Source organism: Rhinolophus sinicus, chromosome X (assembly GCF_036562045.2).
Source record: "Rhinolophus sinicus isolate RSC01 chromosome X, ASM3656204v1, whole genome shotgun sequence".
NCBI lineage: Eukaryota > Metazoa > Chordata > Mammalia > Chiroptera > Rhinolophidae > Rhinolophus > Rhinolophus sinicus.
The window spans coordinates 82,389,431-82,407,617 of NC_133768.1; the positions used below are offsets into that span (position 1 = coordinate 82,389,431).

The following is an 18,187-nucleotide window of genomic DNA, read 5'->3' on the forward strand; positions in this document are numbered from 1 at the left end:
GTTATTCAGTATTCATGGATCTTCCACTGTATGTCAGGCACTGTGCTATATACTGGTTGTACAGTGTATAAATAGTCTCACCCGTTCGTGTGGCTTAGTCTAGTACTTAGTCTAGTACTTTTTCTGTAAAGGAATAGAGAGTAAATATTTTATGCTTTGAGGGCCAAGAGGTAAAATCAAGAACATTATGAAAAAAAAAAAAAGAACATTATGTAGGTACTTGTATAATAAGAGAGAAAACAAATTTCCACAAATGTTTTGTTGGTGAACTTCAAAATATAATAATAATTTAATATAATTTTTGGAAATACAAGTCTGCTAATGAGAAAAATGGCACTTTTTAAAAAAAAATTATTGGGGAATAGTGTGTTGTTTCTCCAGGGCCCATCAGCTCCAAGTCATTGTCCTTCAATCTAGTTGTGGAGGGCGCAGCTCAGCTCCAAGTCCACTTGCTGTTTTCAATCTTTAGTTGCAGGAGGTGCAGCCCACCATGTCATGTGGGAATTGAACCAGCCACCCTGTTGTTCAGAGCTCATGCTCTAACCAACTGAGCCATCCGGCCCTCCAGAAAAATGGCACTTTTTGATGGAGGTGGATAACATTTCACTTAATTAGGGTTCAAAGTGAGGTGTTCCCTATCATCAAAATCAGTTGCAATCTCAATACACATTTAAATTATTTCATATCTGGTCAAGTTGAGATTTTTAAGAATGTCATTTTTAATTTGTAATAAAAGTTTACAATTTGATTTTTTCAAGAGTTAACAAACTGCAAACACCTGTTAATAAAGGTCTTAAATAATTTTTAAAAATTAGTTGCAAATATTCATCTGTTAATGCTTATCTGTAATGAGACTTTATATATTTCATCTTTGAAAAAAAAACCAAAGATAAGTACTGCCAAATACTAATATCCACAAACAACTCATTTTTTTTTTAAGGAGGGTGCAGCTCACAGTGGCCCGTGTGGGGTTCAAACCAGCAACCTTGCTGTTATCAGCACTACGCTCTAACCAACGGAGCTAACCGGAAACCCCTGCAAACAACTGATTTTAATTGAGTGTATTCATCTCTTAGAAGGCATTCAGAAAACTCTATTAGATTCATCTCTTGACATTTGCCTTTTAATATGTCATTAATTTTCACTTCCAATTGAAGTCTAGATTGAAGCTCCTCAAATGCACAAATTGATTTTGAAATATAGAAATTTCCTTTACACTTTGCATTGTGGTCCAAAAAATGCCACTGGAACTGTAATTTAGGCTCACAAAATATATCCACTGCAAATTTGTGTGGGAATGCAAATCTTGATTTTTGTTTTAACTTTTTATACCACAGGAAGTGATTAAAGTAACTTGATATTACTTTTGATTCAAACAATGTTAGTTGTCATTGAAATGACTTTACTGCAGTATGTTTCACATATAAACAGTGTTTTGCCTTGTAATTTTAGGTTAAATTCATTACGTAACATTATCAAGTCTACCATAAAAGCTAATTTTAAAACCATTCAGTGCTCATAAATAGTGGTTGAGGGTGGCTTTTCTTGTTCAGAAAAGTTTCAATCTCAGCCCTGAGCTTAAAAAATTTTTTTTTAAAACCCCAAAAAAACAAAAACCACCCACTGCTAAGCTATTGAACTGCTGTTAGTAGGGCAAGTCAGAATATTCCGCTTCTATTTCTGACAAAAATTCATGGAACAATGGTTTTGTCCATGAGAGTGAATGAAGTTCACTGTTGACACTAATGGTTGAATAACAAAAGATAGATTCAAATATTTTCCTGCAAATTACCTGTTGTTTAATAATGCAATAAATAACAATAAGATTTTAAAAATTTACATTTGCTCAAGCTTTGTACATTTGCCCAACTAAGCCATTTTCTGCTCCATACATATTGGTAATGTATGTTAGCAGACTCTGCTTCAGGTTGTATTGAACTAGTGTTTTCTTCTTTGGAAATTTTCTCATCTGCAGTTGTTCCACACAGACGACCCACACAGGCCAGTTCTTCCATCCCTTTAAACTCAGCATTGACTCTGAGTAAACAACAACTGAACAGTATTAGTAACATCTGTGAACTCATCAACAGCCAAGGAAAACAACTTGAGATCATTTGCCCTGTTTTCTAAATGACTATTGGTTAATTCCAATGTCCTTAACTCTGAGCCATTGTTCTTCTTGAAAGGTTAATAGTCTTTAAAAAGTTTATTTTCTCTGGACACATTTCTTTGGCTTCTGCAATCAAACATGACTTAATTAACTCATCATCAGTAAATGGCTTTCCTTGCTTGGATAACAAATTAGCCACTCAGAAACTCACTTTGGCCTCAACCTCATTTTCATTTTTGCAAAGAATTCTGCTATGATATGATATTCCATTTTAAACTTTCTAATTTTTCTGACCATGGATTTCCTGTGAGCTGGGAACATTGTGATGAGCACTTAATTTGGTACTATCCATGTATATTGTATTATTTTAGCAATGCTACGTGTCACTGTGTAATAAACACAATGCTTTGACATCTAATTTGATAACAAAGTAATCTACACTTAGAAGCATGATATTCAAAATCCACTTTTATTTTTTTGTTTTGACATGATAGGTATGCACTTTCAATTTTTAAAAATGCCACAATATGGTGATATTTGTGGCACTCAAAATGCTACTGAGTTATAACTGCATCACTGTGATTTGTAGTTAACAGACCAACATGTGAAGTGATGAGAGCACCAAATACAGTTTCTGTCACAGCTACTCAACTCTGTCACTGTAGCACTAAAACAGCCACAGGCAATACATAAATGAAAGAGTGTGGCTGTGTCCCAATGGAACTTTATTCATGGATATTGAAATTTTAATTTCATATCACCTTTATGTGTCAGGAAATGTTATTAAATATTATTATTGTTTTGATTTTTTTCAACCATTTAAAAAAATAGAAAACCATTCTTAGCTTGCAGGCCATAGGAAAAAAGAGAGCAGGCTAGATTTGGTTGTAGTTTGCTAGTGGATCTTGCTGGTTTGATTGAATTCCCATGAGCAACACTGTAGCCATGTGTATTAGTTTCCTATTGCTGCTGTAACAAACTACCACAAACCTAGTAGCTTAAGAAAACACAAATTTATTATCTTACGATTCTGGAGATCAGAAGTCCAAAATCAATCTCACTGATCTAAACTCAAGATGTCAGCAGGGCTGGTGGCTCCCAGAGGCTCCAGGGGAGAATTCATTCTTTGCCTCTTCCAGTTTCTAGAGGCTGCCCACATCCCTTGGTTCCTCAGCTGGTGGCTGTATCACTCCAAACTCTGCTACCACCATCACATGGCCTTCTCCCTGAATTTGGACTCCTCCTTCCCTCTCATTTAATTCTAGATAACCTCCCCATCTCAAAATTCTTAATTTAACGACATCTGCAAAGTTCCTTTCGCTATATAAGGTAACATATTCACAGGTTCCAGAGATTAGGACATGGAGGTCTTGGGTTGGGGGGCATTATTCAGCCTTTTTTCCTCTTGATTCAACAAGTCAGCAGGTAGTGAAATCCTATGTTCACACCTTAATTTCCCCATTTCTCTAAGTTTCACTATTTCTCTCTCCTCTCCTTCTTTTCCTTCCCTTCTCTCTTTTTCTCTTTCCTTCCCCCTCTCTCTCCTCTTTCTCTCCCTTTCTCTCCTTATGTCCTAGGAGCTATAGATGGACAGCATACTACTACTTTTATTGCCAAAAGCACACGCTGTGATAACTGTTCTTTCCTATGTGATCCTCTTGACTTGTCTCCTGAGATTATTTGAGTCAAGAAAAACCTATTTTCTGTTGTTTCTTGGTTGTCATTTGTACTAAATTTTATCAATAGAAGTGGAAACTATAGGAAAATAAAATTCCTTGCCTTGACTGGCTAACAGAAATAAAAACTCACAGCCTCATGAGGCAGGAAATGATCGTTTATCTGGTCTCTCCTTCCAACCCAAAATAGTTCAGGAAAATCACAATCTCTTCCACATTTTGAAATCCCACAATTTCCCTAGTCATATATTCCCATATTTCCTCCCTTTTAGGAAAATTCTCAAATGTTCACCTACGGACAATTTGGAATTTTTCATCTTCCCTGCAGCTGCATTGCTAACACAGTTTAAGCTAAAAAGAACTTCCAGTTTCTTGACCCCTGCTCTTGGGGAAGAGGCGATGCTTGGCTGTGAAGATGTTATTTGTTTAAGATGTCAAGGTGAGAAGGGGGTGGAAGGACTCCTTGGCCAACTCTGCTATAGTTACTATGTTCTAGTCTGATAAATTGTCTGTGCTGGAGAACAATCTTCTGTGTTGCTCTTTGCTATGACAACCCTGCTTCTGATGAAGAATGTGGGAGCACAGTGTTCCTATAATGCAGTTCCACTATGCAGTCAGGGTGCCCTGGTGCCATGGGGCTTCCAAACTGCTTTGGTTCATGCTCCTGACTTTTCTTGATTAGTTAGTCCCAAGAGGGAAGAGCAAAGGAGCTTCAGAAAACAGACAAGCCCGCAACAAACTGAAATGCATCTGTAGCATTTGATGACTCAGATATGTATATCCAGTGGCAAGAGCTTCCCAGTCTCTTTCCTACTCTCCTTCTCAGTAGGATGTTTTCAACACATCTCTCTTAGGCTCAAACACCGACAAAAGCCACCTATCAAGCCTAAATTCCTCATCCTTGCATTTGAGGATATTTAATCAACTTCTGTCACCCTCACTTTTCCTAGTGGCAGTCTCATCATTCTCCATTAGCCACGTGAATCTGCCCACTATCCCCAGAACATGGTTTAGCTCCATGTCCTTGTTCGTGCTGTTGCCCTCATAGAAACTGCTTGAGTTCTTCTCTCCCAAGCCCTGCTTCCATCTCTTTTGAAAGAAAATTGAAGTAGACCCATTCTAGGAAGCTAATTCTAACCCAACCAGATCGATGAGTCGCCTGCTATACAGTACCTCAACATTTGCGGGTTTACATGCTTCTGCTATGTAGCTTGGTGCTGCTCTGGTAGGCAGAATTCTAAAATGCCATCCCCTCCCTCAAGATTCCTGGCTACTGATATACACACACCTTCTTCCAGTTATTCAAGCAGACACTAATCTAGGTTCTGCTGTGAGGGAATTTTGCAGATGTAATTAAGGTCCCAAATTACATGATTTTAAAACAGGACATTATCTGGGGTGGGCCTGACCTAATCAGAAAAGCCCTTAGAACTGGGCACTTCCTGAAGAGATTCAAAGCATGAAAGGGATTTGATGGGAGAGAAATTCTCTATTGCTGGCTTTGAAGATGGAATAGGCTACATGGCAAGGAATGTGGAAGATGTCTCGGAGCTGAGAATAGTCCCTGACTGGCAGCCAGTGAGGAAATGGGGGCCTTAGTACTATAACTGGGAAGAACTGAATTTGGCCAACAACTTGTGATAGTTTGTTAAGCAGCAATAGAAAACAAATGCATCTGCTTTTGCAGATCTTGCTTTTGTTGATTTCATATGTGTGTATTTGTGCAAGTTCCTAAATGAGAGGAAAAGGTTTTTAAAACTTATTTCTGTACCGTCTTCCCACCACAGCTATAATGTGAGACTATTAGGGAGACTTGCTTTAACTGATATGTTGAATTTAATGGGAGATAGAAATCCTCGGCCATGAAGGTACGTGTTGTTGAGCAGCAGCTAGAATTACAACCAGTGTCAAGTGTCTCCCGCCTCCCATGTTAGAAACAAATTTCTGCACCTCTGATGTCTTCTGGACATCTTTATATGGATGTCTCACCAGTCTTATGAACTCAGTAAGGCCCCAGATTTCCTCTCCTAAAACTGCCCCGTCCCTCTAGTTCTGTTACTGGCACCTTTAAACTTCCAGTTTGGCACCTTTAAACCTTACAGCTTAGAACTACAGCCATTGTCAACTCCTTCCTCTGTGTGACCCCCCACATTCAATCTGTTGCCAAGTCTTCTCCATTCATCCCCTCATCTCCATTTTTATTGTCATTGCCTGATTCCATATCTCTCACCTAGAATAATTCCAGTCTGTCTCCTAGCTGCTCTCCTGGGACCAATGTCTGATTAGTACAGCCCTAATCATGTCACTTCTCTGCTCACCCACCTTCCAAGAAATCCATCAGCTTGGCATTCAAAATTCTCCAGGACTTAACCAAAATCTACCTTTCTCATATTTTCAAAAATTCTTAAATGAGTATTTTGCCTACCTTCTGAGTTATTTGGGGTTGACCTTTAAAAATTATTCTTTAAAACTGTTATTGCTCTTGCAGGTCCGCATCTTGTGACTCTTCCCTGCCACCTCCACCTTTTTCACACACATCTTCCTGTTGCTTTTACTTCAGATCCACTGCCCTTCCACTTCTCTGCAGTTGGACATTCTCAGACATTGGACCCTTCTGAATATATAGCAGCGTCTCAGCTTGTTGAACTGCCAAGGAGAAATGTGGTTCCAGAACCAAATTGTGAGTGTCCAGAGCTAAAACCTCGTTCTTGCCTTAAGCTCTCACTCCCTCTCTCAGGACACACACCACCATTTTATTCTGCTTGGGGGTGATCATGGGCCTAAATGTTGGGACTCAAATCTCGCACAGGAAAAGGGACCCACTGCCTCCTTTCACAGTTGAGGCCGACTTATTCTTTTGATTTTTCAGTGATTTTATAACAGGTCATACACAACCCTTCCCCAGTCTCCTGTGTACGCAGGGGATGTGCACCCTACAGTTCCTGCTTTTTGAGAACAGCTTTGCTTCAGCCCACTCCCCGCTTCTCTAGTTTGGTATTTCCATCCTTCTCCCCCGAACCACAGGGCGCACTTTAAGTGATCTATTGTTAAAAAAAAAAAAAAAAAAAAAAAAAAAAAAAAAGAAGAGGAAGAAGAGGGAGAAGAGGGGGAAGAGGGAGAAGAGGGGGAAGAGGGAGAAGAGGGAGAAGAGGGAGAAGAGGGAGGAGGAGGAGGAGGAGGAGGAGGAGGAGGAGGAGGAGGAGGAGGAGGAGGAGGAGGAGGAGGAGGAGGAGGAGGCGGAGGAGGAGGAGAAGAAGAAGAAGAAGGAGAAGAAGGAGAAGAAGGAGAAGAAGGAGAAGAAGAAGAAGGAAAAAAGCCGAGGAAAGCTTCCCAGGGTTCTTGTTAGATTTGGCAGGTGGGGATGGAGCCCATTCCACCACCCAATCCTGGGGAATTGGCCTCGCCGCCTGTCTCTCAGCCACCGTCGGGCTTCGGCGGGGGTTTAATGGCCTAAGCAACTTTCCTTACCACCCCACCCTCCGCCCGTCTTGGTACGGTCTGTCCGGTATTAGGCATTCCACCCCCCATTCCTTCCAGGTTGGTTCAGCCCGGGTCTACTCCGGGGTGGTGCTTAGCCGGCGCCAGACCGACCCTCGACTTCGAAGGGGCAGTGCTGTGCCTCTAGGCGCTTCCTCCCCGGCTACTTCGGCTTCTCCAGCGTCCTCGGCCTCCTTACCCTCTGCGGGCACCCGAGAACTCGGTGTATGCTCCAGCCCTGACCCCGCTCGAGATATGTCTACCCCGGCTCGGCGGCGTCTCATGAGGGACTTCAAAAGGTAACTGACAGGGACCGCGGCGTCCAGGGCCGGCAGCGGGGCGCAGGGCGGGTCCCGAGGCGGGCCAGGGGAAGGGGGCAGCCCGGAGCGGTCGCGGCTGCCGGATCGCGGGGCCGCTGTCTGTCTCTCTGAAGGTTGCAGGAGGATCCTCCAGCCGGAGTCAGCGGGGCTCCGTCCGAGAACAACATAATGGTGTGGAACGCGGTCATTTTTGGGTGAGTCTGTGTTCCGGGCGGTGGCGAGAGATGGGGAACTCGAGGTGGCTCTGTCTGCCCTACGGGACCGGCCCCTGGCGAAGGCGGAGAGGGAAGGGGACAGTATTAGGATCTGGCCGGGCCTAGGCTCCTCCCCGGAGCCTGTGCCTCGATTAGCTCAGTTCCCGCTGCCAGGGGAACCGTTTGGGGTTCTCAGGGGGGCGGGGCGGGGAGTGGTGGCGGTTAGGAGCGGCGGCCTGCACCAGCTTTCTGAGCCGGAAACATCTATTTGTGGTGGCTTTCCGACCCAGGAAACGGTGCTTTACCAGAGGTGGAGTTGGCGGAGCTTGACAGAGCCTGGAATAGCCGTCTCCTAAAATGAACCAGGGAGAAGGGAACCCCTTAAGCCGGAACTGACTGTTTTTCTCTGTGTTGCAGGCCCGAAGGGACCCCGTTTGAGGATGGTAAGAGAGTTTCTTTACCCACCTTTCAGGAGCCTGATCATCTGGGGAAAGGGTTCCTAGTCATCCTGGAAGTGCCTTCTACTTAGGAACCTGCTTCTCCCTACCCTCTGCCTACTAAAGGCTTGAGTGGAATCCAGTATGTGGCAGGTTGTTCTAGCTATTGTCCGCTTGACTAGAACGGCAACTTTTTTCTTGCTTGCTTCTTTAAAAAAAAGTCTGGGTAAGGCAATCACTTTTTAAAAGGAACATCATAGCACTGATATTAAGGACTTTTGAGGTCTGGGCTATGATCCTGCCAAATTCAGCCCCCCTTCAAGATACTGAGTAAATATCACCCCAACCACTTGCTGATAGACTCAGAGACCCCAGAGACCATCTAGTTAGAATTTGTGTGCTTCTATCAAGACTTTATGCTCAGTAATCTCAAGGTAGCTTCAGTATTGAGGGTAGCCTTAATGTACTTTCAGCTGGTGTCTAGCCTACTTGAAGGGACTACATGTACTTATAGCCACATCATTTTTAATGGATTTTGGTTTGACTTTTAAAAACACATATTAATTGCTTTTTAAAAACTTTGTATTTGAGATAACTATAGATCCATTTGTAGTTGTAATAAATACAAACTATATGCCCTTCACACACTTCCCCCACCCCCTCTTTTGGTAATATCTTGAATCACTATACTACAATATCACAATCGGGAAATTGACGTTGATAGTTTTATGTGCACTCAATTGTGTGTGTAGTTGATTATTGAACATTTAATCCATTTAAAATATGATTAAAAGTATTTGAACTACTGGTTGACATCTTTAATATTGAGGTATTTAAAAAAAGAAAAGGATCTTTCTGTTGCTTTTTCTCTCTCAATGATTTATCTTCCTTTGGTCATGTAGCATGTGTGTGTGTGTGTGTGTGTGTGTATTATATATATATATATATATACATATACGTGTGTGTTGTATATATATTTGTGTGTATATACACACACACACACACACACACACAAGTCAGTTTGAAGGTGGGAACAAAAACATTTCTGCAAACTACTAAGTCATACTTATGTTGCCGAGTTGGATTGCTTTTTGATGCTACCAATTCACAAGATGTGAGGTAGGTCGATATCAACCAATTCTATAATTTGTCTCAAATGCTCAGATTTCCCTAGGAGACTGCAGACAGTCACCTGAATACTTTTAACTTCCTGTCTACTTTCATTCCCTGGGTAAATATCACTGTTCTTCAGCGCTGCAATAAAAGTAAGTGACAGCAGGAGAGAGGGATACTAAAGGCGCAGTACTTTGGTGCAGTAAATGATTTGAAATGATCCATAGCAAGACTTAATTTTCCTCTGCCAGATTGGTGCTAGTTCTTCCTACCTAAACTTTATGTGCAGATTAACTGTATATTTGCTTTAGCTTTAGCAGGCTTTGTTTTCGTTGGCTTTTTTTTTTCCTCCTGATTTTACTCAAACTGCTTTATGCTGGGCACAGCTTTATTAATAGTATATCACTTTGCTGGAAGTTAGCTACTTAAATATTTCAAGGGTGCTTCTCTTGTTTTAAGTGGTATGAATTGAAAAGGTACTTAATGGAATCCATTACCTACCTGGATCTTCCCTCCTGACATTACTAGCTCTATTTTTGATGATGTGTGTCTCCATCCTGGCATTACTGAAAGGAATTACTCAAGCTCAATGACAGTACCCTTTTCTGATTCGTTCTGTTGAGCAGTCTGCTATCCAAGGATGCTTCCTCAGGTGTTTAGAACACTGACTGTGGCTACAAAAATATTTTGACGATTTGTTAATATCCGTCACTTACAGTTAGGGAATTTACTGGAAAAGACTGATTATGAACAAGTGGCATAGTTGATTTTGCTGTTTCCATGTATTATATAACTCAACAGCCTCAAAACTACTGTTGCTGTTTCCTTGTAAACCACTTGTAATAGAAGTTTCTGGAACAGCCAAGCCCTAATTACAGAGATGAAATCTTAAGAAACAAAACTCTTAAAGGTATTTTGATTTTACTTCACACACTTGAAGAGGAAAATGTTCCCAAGAGTTTACACTACCAAACAAAGCACTGGGTAGCGGGTGGCTATGCTTCCTCATCAAAATATCTGAGTCTGCAAGTGCTGTATGGGATAAAGTATTCTCCATCACATCGTCTAAAAATTGTTAATAGACACAATAAGATACTAGTATTTGCTTTTTTAAAGTTAGTTGGGGGTGACAATGGTTAGTAAAGTTACATAGGTTTCAGGTGTATAATTCTGTATTACATCATCTATATATCACATTGTGTGTGCACGACCCAGAGTCAGTTCTTACATCACCATATAGTATTTGCTTTTCATAATAGATGTAGTCTTAAGAATTTGGGTGTAAGATTTTTTTTTAAAATGAATCACTTAAAATCCACTAAGGGTGTTCTTAAGATAAATAAATCCTATAATGAAGAGTATTTGGGTATTATCTTAAAAATGAGAAGTTTTAGTCCTAAAAAATGTTTTAAGTACATGTACTTTGCTTTCTCATCAGGGGTCACAGTCTGGTGGCCAAACGGCAGAAAATGCCTGCAGAGGTGTTTTCTTTGGCCAACACAGTATTTTCAAAAATTTGAATTTGTGACTGTCGTTAGCAGAACACACACTCTGTAGTTTAACCATGTCACTCCCTATTGCCATATACCAGCCATTTAACACATTTATATAATTTTCCTGGACTGTATCAATGGATTAATAGATACTTTCCTTACAATGTTTTGCCCTCTTCAGGGATATGAACAAAATCAGTACAGATTGTGTACAACAATGGTGAGGCTTAAGTTTTCAGTTATTTTAAAGCCCAGCCTTCTAAATATTCAAAGGATAAGCTCTAGTCTTAATTGCATATTAATTCTAGGATTTTAAATTTCTTTAACTTTTGTTTTGGATCTCAGAAATTTCTTTGAGGGTTGTACTAAAGAGGTTCTGATTGTTTAATGTATGAAACATCCCCTTTTCAATGTACACTTTGAATAAGATTTGGGTAAGTCCTAATTTATATTCAGGTAGACATAAGCAGGTTGTTTCACTTCTCAAGATATTAAATGAGCTGCTTTGAAAGACTGGACTCTTCTTTGGTAGCTAGGGTAAGCACCTTGTTGAACTTCTGGGCAAGTCTTAGGCAGAAAGCTGAAGTCACGTGTTTTTTGAGAGCCACCGGCATAGGTACTCAAGTTGCATTTAACTGTGAGTGTTTGATGTAGGTCAGAAATAAAGTACTATTTAATATTTGAATCCATTAATTGTGTATTTCTTACTGATAGTGAAGTTTGGATTTGGGGGTTTTGCCTTCTTCAGCTAGGTCTTGAGATGTGAAACTTTAGAATTATTAGTATTTATAGAGCACTTGTCACTGCATATTTCCCTCATTTTAAACCTCACAATGATGTTATGTGGTGGATACTATGATAAACCCCATTTTATAGATGAGGAACTTGAGATTTAGTTAAGTTGAGCAGTTTCCCCAAGGTTTCACATCTAGTAAGTAGCAAAACAAGGATTTGATCCCAGGTCTGTGTGACTGCAAAGTTCCACTTAGGCCTGCCTTATGTGTTGCTTTACCACTTTTAGGTATTATATTTAATGATGATTTTAATTTAAAGTACATGGGCGCTCCATATGCTATTAAATCTGCCCAGTTTGAAAGCAATTCCTTAATGATAAATCTCTTACCTATAATCAGAGTTTAACATTGAGCCAAATGTGTTTACACTTGAGATACATAAGGAAGCTTGAAGCTTTGAAGTCTTTAACACTGATTCCCACTTTTTCTTGTGTGTTATAATGTCAGTAGTACTGAAAAGGAACAGTATGCTTTTTTCCTCAAAAAGAGGAAAATTTATGGTCAGGTGATGATAAAGGTGTTCTGATGAACTGTAGCTTGTATGTCCATTCCAAAATATTTTCCTTTTTGTCCTTAGCTATAATATATAGCATCTTTCAAATAGTATAAGGAGTAACAATAGTTTGGGGAGTATGTCTCTATATGTTGCATTTTAAATTATTTTGAAACTTTGGGACACATGTTCATACCAAGGGCAACTTTGTTAGCAAATTGTTGCCTATGGGCTTGCTGGTAGGATACAAACTTTTGGTATTGTTAATATGTAACAGATCTAGCAGTAGAATGATTGTAGACTTCTCTTTTTTTCCTTAAGTTGTGATAACCTATTAATTGAAGCAGGAAGGAAATAAATTGCTAAGTCTGAAAAACCAGTAACAAATTATACTCTATCTGAAGTGTGGTCTGTTGTATTAGAATAATTTATTAAATGGACCAGAAAAATATAGTGGATATACCACCTTATGTATACCAGATATAACTGATTCCTTAAGTTTACTTGAAGAGATTTTAGTCAGGGAAGAAACAGTTGCCCAATTGTTGTCTTGAATTTATTAAACCCAATTAAAAATAACATTTTGAAGGAAATTATCTCCCCAAATCACATCTTACAACTCCTGAATGAGCTCAAGTTTGTCCTTCCCTTATAAATAAGTCTATAATCTAGTATACTTTAGAGCAGGGGTGTCCAAACTTTTTTCAATGGTTTTCACCAAGGGCCATATGCGGTAAAATACACAAACAGCCGGGCCATTCACTGAGGTGAAGTACGTATTGCCTCACCTGGTTTAAGTAAACTATTTTTGGAATTTGCTGCAGGCCAATTAAAAATGGATTGCGGGCCGCAGTTGGCCCTCAGGCTGCAGTTTGGACACCCCTGCTTTAGAGCCTCCTGCTACCTTAGCTGACCCATAGTCAAGAAAAATAAATTAATTTCAATAGTAGCCTAAACAAACATCATTAGAAAGATAAATTTACTGGGGACATGAATGTAATTTAATGTGATATTTAAATGATTTCTACTGTTAATCCTCCCCCCATTGGTGTGAATGATTTAGTTGATTTTATAGTGAAGTACCTTGTGAGACATACGTAAGGGTTTTGAGAGGGACTATGAAGTGTTTTTCTGGTTCATACTCAACTGTGTTTTCATTAGAGTTGCTATTACATGAAAAGGAACCAGTGAACACTTTATATTTATTCCCTTCTATTTTAAAAATAATTTGATTACTGATTTGTATTTCTCACATTGATTTTTGAACCTTTGTACTCCCATTCTTTCTAGTTCATTTAAAAATCTGGAGAGTTTAAAATGGCAGTGGATTCAAATAGGCCTTTAAGGTCTTCCAGTTTTCTAATGGAAGAAGGCCGGATTTTGGCTTTAGTTTCTTGTCATTTTAATGTCTTCAACATATGTAGTGGCTAAAGTTATCCTGTAGGCAGTAATTTTGAGTTTAAGATGGCTGTATTTAAGTTTAGAGAATAGAAAAACGAAGAACAAATCACCTTTGGGTTGTAGTTCTTACAATATCTGTCCATTTTTTTGAGCAATTCCTGAAGATGTATCTTTTACCCAGTCTCCCTATATCTTTACATTATTTCATTTAACACTCGAAAAAAGTCACACAGCGTTAAAAGCAAAGTACTACTGAACAAAGTGATAAATATGTTTTCTTAAACCTGTCTTTTCTAACTACAGGAACATTTAAACTCACAATAGAATTCACTGAAGAATATCCAAATAAACCACCTACGGTTAGATTTGTCTCTAAGATGTTTCATCCGAATGGCAAGTATCACTTTTAATACAGTATTTTAAATGATTGCACTGTTTATTAGGGAGGTAACCTATATTTCCTATGGATTTGTCTGTAGTACTTGAGTATTTGTTTAGGCATCCTGCTGTTTCCTGAAAACTGAACTTGTTTATGGTGGTCTATTGCTGTCTTGAGCTATAGTCTTAGAACTGAAACACCGAAGCTACTTTGTCTTTTGAGAGCCTCCTGTTTTTGATAATCTTTACCATTTATTTATTAAACAAAAATAAGGATGCTCTTGAGGTTTCTTTTTAATGTTAGGCCAGATTTGGGTAGTCTTGTGTTGTAATTATTTTCACTAGTGTTTAAGACAATAGTTTTTAACTTTGGATGCAGATCAGAATTACCATGGAACATTTTAAACATACAGATGCCCTGGCCCTGCTCCATACCTACTGAATGTCAGATTCTGTGGCTGAGGGCCAAAAATACAGTACTAGATTGGAAAAGCAGCACAGGTGATTCTAACTTACCATTTTGCCTTTTCCCCCCCTAATATAAGCCTAAGAACAGTTTACCTTTTATTCAGAAACCTGGTGAACTGAGCTATCTTTTGTTATTTTATATAGGAGATATAGTTTACAAATTGGGTAGAATGAATATCCCACAAGTCCACCAATGGCTAGGGACCCTGTTAGAAAATGTGTATGATTTCCTGGATAATGGGGTACTCTCTTCAGAAGAACAAGTGCTAAGTATCTTCCAGTTTTATACTATTACATTTGACATATTCCTAACATCCTGATTATTTCACTACTAATGCTCGTGACTCTATTTAGGAAGGTAACTGAGAAGCAGCATAGGACATCTTTTTAAACCTCAAAAGCAAAGTATTCTTGACTGTATTTGTCTTGACTATGATATAAAACCTTAACGGTTTTCTTATGCTTAACATACATATGTCTTTGCTCCTAGTCTACGCAGATGGTAGTATATGTCTGGACATACTTCAGAACCGTTGGAGTCCAACCTATGATGTGTCTTCCATTTTAACATCCATACAGGTGAATTTTCCTTCATGTGACTAACTGTGGCCTTTTATATGTTTATATTAGCAATTGAATTGTTTTTGAAAGTTATAACTTAAGGTAAAAGGAAGGTCATTAAGACATGAGCCACCAGAATAAATACATACACACACGGTGCCAAAAAATGTATATACATTTTAGGAAAGGAAAAAAACTATTAAAATTGTGATACTCAATATATACTGATAACAAAAGATGAATTCAAGTCACGTTTGACTTCCATAATTACAAGAGGTGCTCAAAGTGGTTACCATCAGTGTAATTTTAATAGTTTTTTCCGTTCTTAAAATGTGTATACATTTTTTTGGCACTATCTATCTATCTATCTATCTATCTATCTATCTATCTATCTATCTAATGTTCGCCTAGCTACTAGCAGATTAATGTAACTCTAGGTTAGTATGCTAAGAGCAAATATACCTGTTACTTAGGACAATTCAATTGAGTGTCTTGATACATGTATCTTTTGCATGGAGGAACTGACATTTTACAAATTGTCTTTATAGTCTCTGTTGGATGAGCCCAATCCCAATAGTCCAGCAAACAGCCAGGCCGCTCAGCTGTACCAGGAGAACAAGCGGGAATATGAAAAACGTGTTTCTGCGATAGTAGAACAGAGCTGGCGTGATTGTTGACCTGCGTGCAGCAAAAGGAGAGGCTGGGCATAAGAAAAATATATATTGATGTGTTTGTCACCTTCCTATTCCTCAGTGTCATTACATTTACTTTATTAAAAGCAAAATAGCTATTGTGCTGTTTCCATCTTCCCTTCCCAAGCTTTTCCTACCCCTTGTATCCTCTCCTTGAACATCAAAAAACACCCTTTATGAGATCAAATGTACTGTACCTGGGTTACGTGCAAAAATTACTAATGCTTAATTCCTTTTCTGTTGTATTTCATCTCCAGCTTTAGGGCAATATTGTTACCATACTTTACACTAAGCTTTTTAAATGAATTGTTATACAAGTGGTGCTGATGCATAGCTTGATGACCAGGATGTTATTTTTAACAAAATGATTGCTGAAGTTTTTCACCCTTGCTCGTCCTTCACTTGTGTTGGATTTGGAAGTAAACGTTTGGAATATGGCCTATAGAAAACAGGAAAACAAATCCATATAAACATCCATTTTGAAAGAGCAATGGAAGCTAAAAATGCTATGATACTAAGATGTAACCAATATGAATTACAAGATGGTTTTTAGTGGTAGGAAGAAGGTTAAAGGATTCGGCCAAAGGAGCATAGCAATTGTAGTAACTGACACATCCTCTCCTTGCAAGATATTCACTGGGTACATCCATGCTAAGTTTCAGACTATAGTCAGCCTTCTGTATCCGTAGGTTTCACATCCACAGATTCAACCAACCAGATCAAAAATATTCGGGAAAAAAGTTATGTTGCTGATGTATACTAGGATGGTTGTATCTGTACTAATGGATACCGAGGGGCAACTATACTGAAATATTCTGGGTTTTTGCTTTTTAAAGAGGTGTAGGAGCAGAGAAATGGAAACAATCATTAGTTTTTAAGCTAGGGAAGGTTGGAGATCCTTTAATCTTTTTAAAGAAGCAGTACTACCCTAGATAAATAAATTTATAACCCCCCATCATTTTTCAGAGTTTAACCCAAGGAAAGGAGCATATCTGTGGCAAGTTATTTTCCACTCAAATCCTGAGTTAATGCTGCATGCTTTGATTTCTTCTTCCCTTTCAGTATTCTAAGAACTTTAATGTCAATGTTTGCAATTTTTCTTTGGATATTTATACTTTTAGATAGACAATACCTTTAAGTAGCAGTGTGGGACAAGGCTTGTAAATGTTTTGTCTAATGTTCCATTGTAACCTTCTGTGCATTTATCACTTCTAAATCTAACTTTGCACAAGTAACCCATGTAAAAAATGTACATTTTTCAAAACTTGTAAATAAAAATAATCTTAAAATTTTGTAGTTAAGGTATATTTTAGCTCAGTATGAACTTTTAGTATTATTGGAATCTCATATCTGTTTATTTCCCCCCTTTGAAATAAACATGACAAAAGCAAAAGTACAGATTCTGGGAGAGGGAAAAGAGAAGAGTAGACACTATTGGAGAGGGCATGTTTTCAGTCATAAGTGTTCATGCTTTTTTAAACATTTTAACAGAATGTAAAACTATTAAATAAAACAAAGCTACTTCAGGGGGGTGCCCAGATGGCTCGGCTACAGCCTGAGGTCTGAACAACAGGGTTGCTGGTTTAATTCCCTCATGGGATGGTGGGCTGCGCCCCCTGCAACTAAAGACTGAAAACGGCGACTGGACTTGGAGCTGAGCTATGCCCTCCACAACTAGATTGAAGGACAACGACTTGGAGCTGATGGGCCCTGGAGAAACACACTGTCCCCCAATATAAGAAAAGAAAAAGAAAAAATACTTCAGAGGCAGCTAGTTAGCTCAGTTCGTTAGCGCACTATGCTCTTAACAACAAGGTTGCTGGTTTGATCCCCACATGGGCCACTGTGAGCTGTGCCCTCCACAATTAGACTGAAACAACTACTTGACTTGGAGCTGATGGGTGCTGGAAAAATACACTTAAATAGTTTAAAAACAAAACAACAAAGCTACTTCAGCACATGTGATGGTCAATCAAAGGAATGAAATTGTAATGGAGAGGAATAAACAAATTTGGATGTTTACCAGTGCCTTCAGAGAGCAACACCTAACTTGTTGATCCTGACATCCACCTTTTAAAAAGCCCTAGCTTAAAATCAAACAGTACCAAACTATTATAAAATGGTATTTCTCAGTTCTCTGTGAGTTCAGGAGTACAGGTATCTTCAATCTTACCTTGCTTAAACAGAAAGTGCTTTCTTTTGAGGAGCAACCTCTCTTTAAAGAGACAGATAAGGACAGCGAACTTGCAGAAACTCACCTCTTTACTTGTTGGGGCGGGGGGTGGTGGTGAGGTTGTGCTAAATAAAAGTCCTTATGGTATATGTACCCACTCATCCTTTAAGACATGGCACTTAAAGGAGCCTCAGTCTAAGGGAGTTCTACACTGACCACCACATTAATTCATTTGTTTCATCTAAGAGCAACATCCTTAAATGTCCTTAATGTTTTCCCTTCAGTCTACTTCTGCTTCAAAGGAGAACCACATTAAATTGGTCTTTATTTGGTACATTAGTTTTACATTAACTTTTTCATCCTACTGTAGGTGGGTACTTTAAATATTGACACTGTTAATCACACTT

At 39.0% G+C, this 18,187-nt stretch overlaps 1 protein-coding gene across 1 annotated transcript; it reads left to right on the top strand.

The window, feature by feature from the left end:
• Window positions 1-7,323: 7,323 nt before the first annotated feature.
• UBE2A (ubiquitin conjugating enzyme E2 A) lies at window positions 7,324-16,899 on the top strand. Its single transcript, XM_019717037.2, has 6 exons — window positions 7,324-7,562; window positions 7,697-7,777; window positions 8,195-8,220; window positions 13,812-13,901; window positions 14,845-14,933; window positions 15,464-16,899. The coding sequence occupies exons 1-6, from the start codon at window positions 7,519-7,521 to the stop codon at window positions 15,590-15,592; spliced, it is 459 nt and encodes a 152-aa protein (XP_019572596.1). The 5' UTR covers window positions 7,324-7,518; the 3' UTR covers window positions 15,593-16,899.
• Window positions 16,900-18,187: the final 1,288 nt, after the last annotated feature.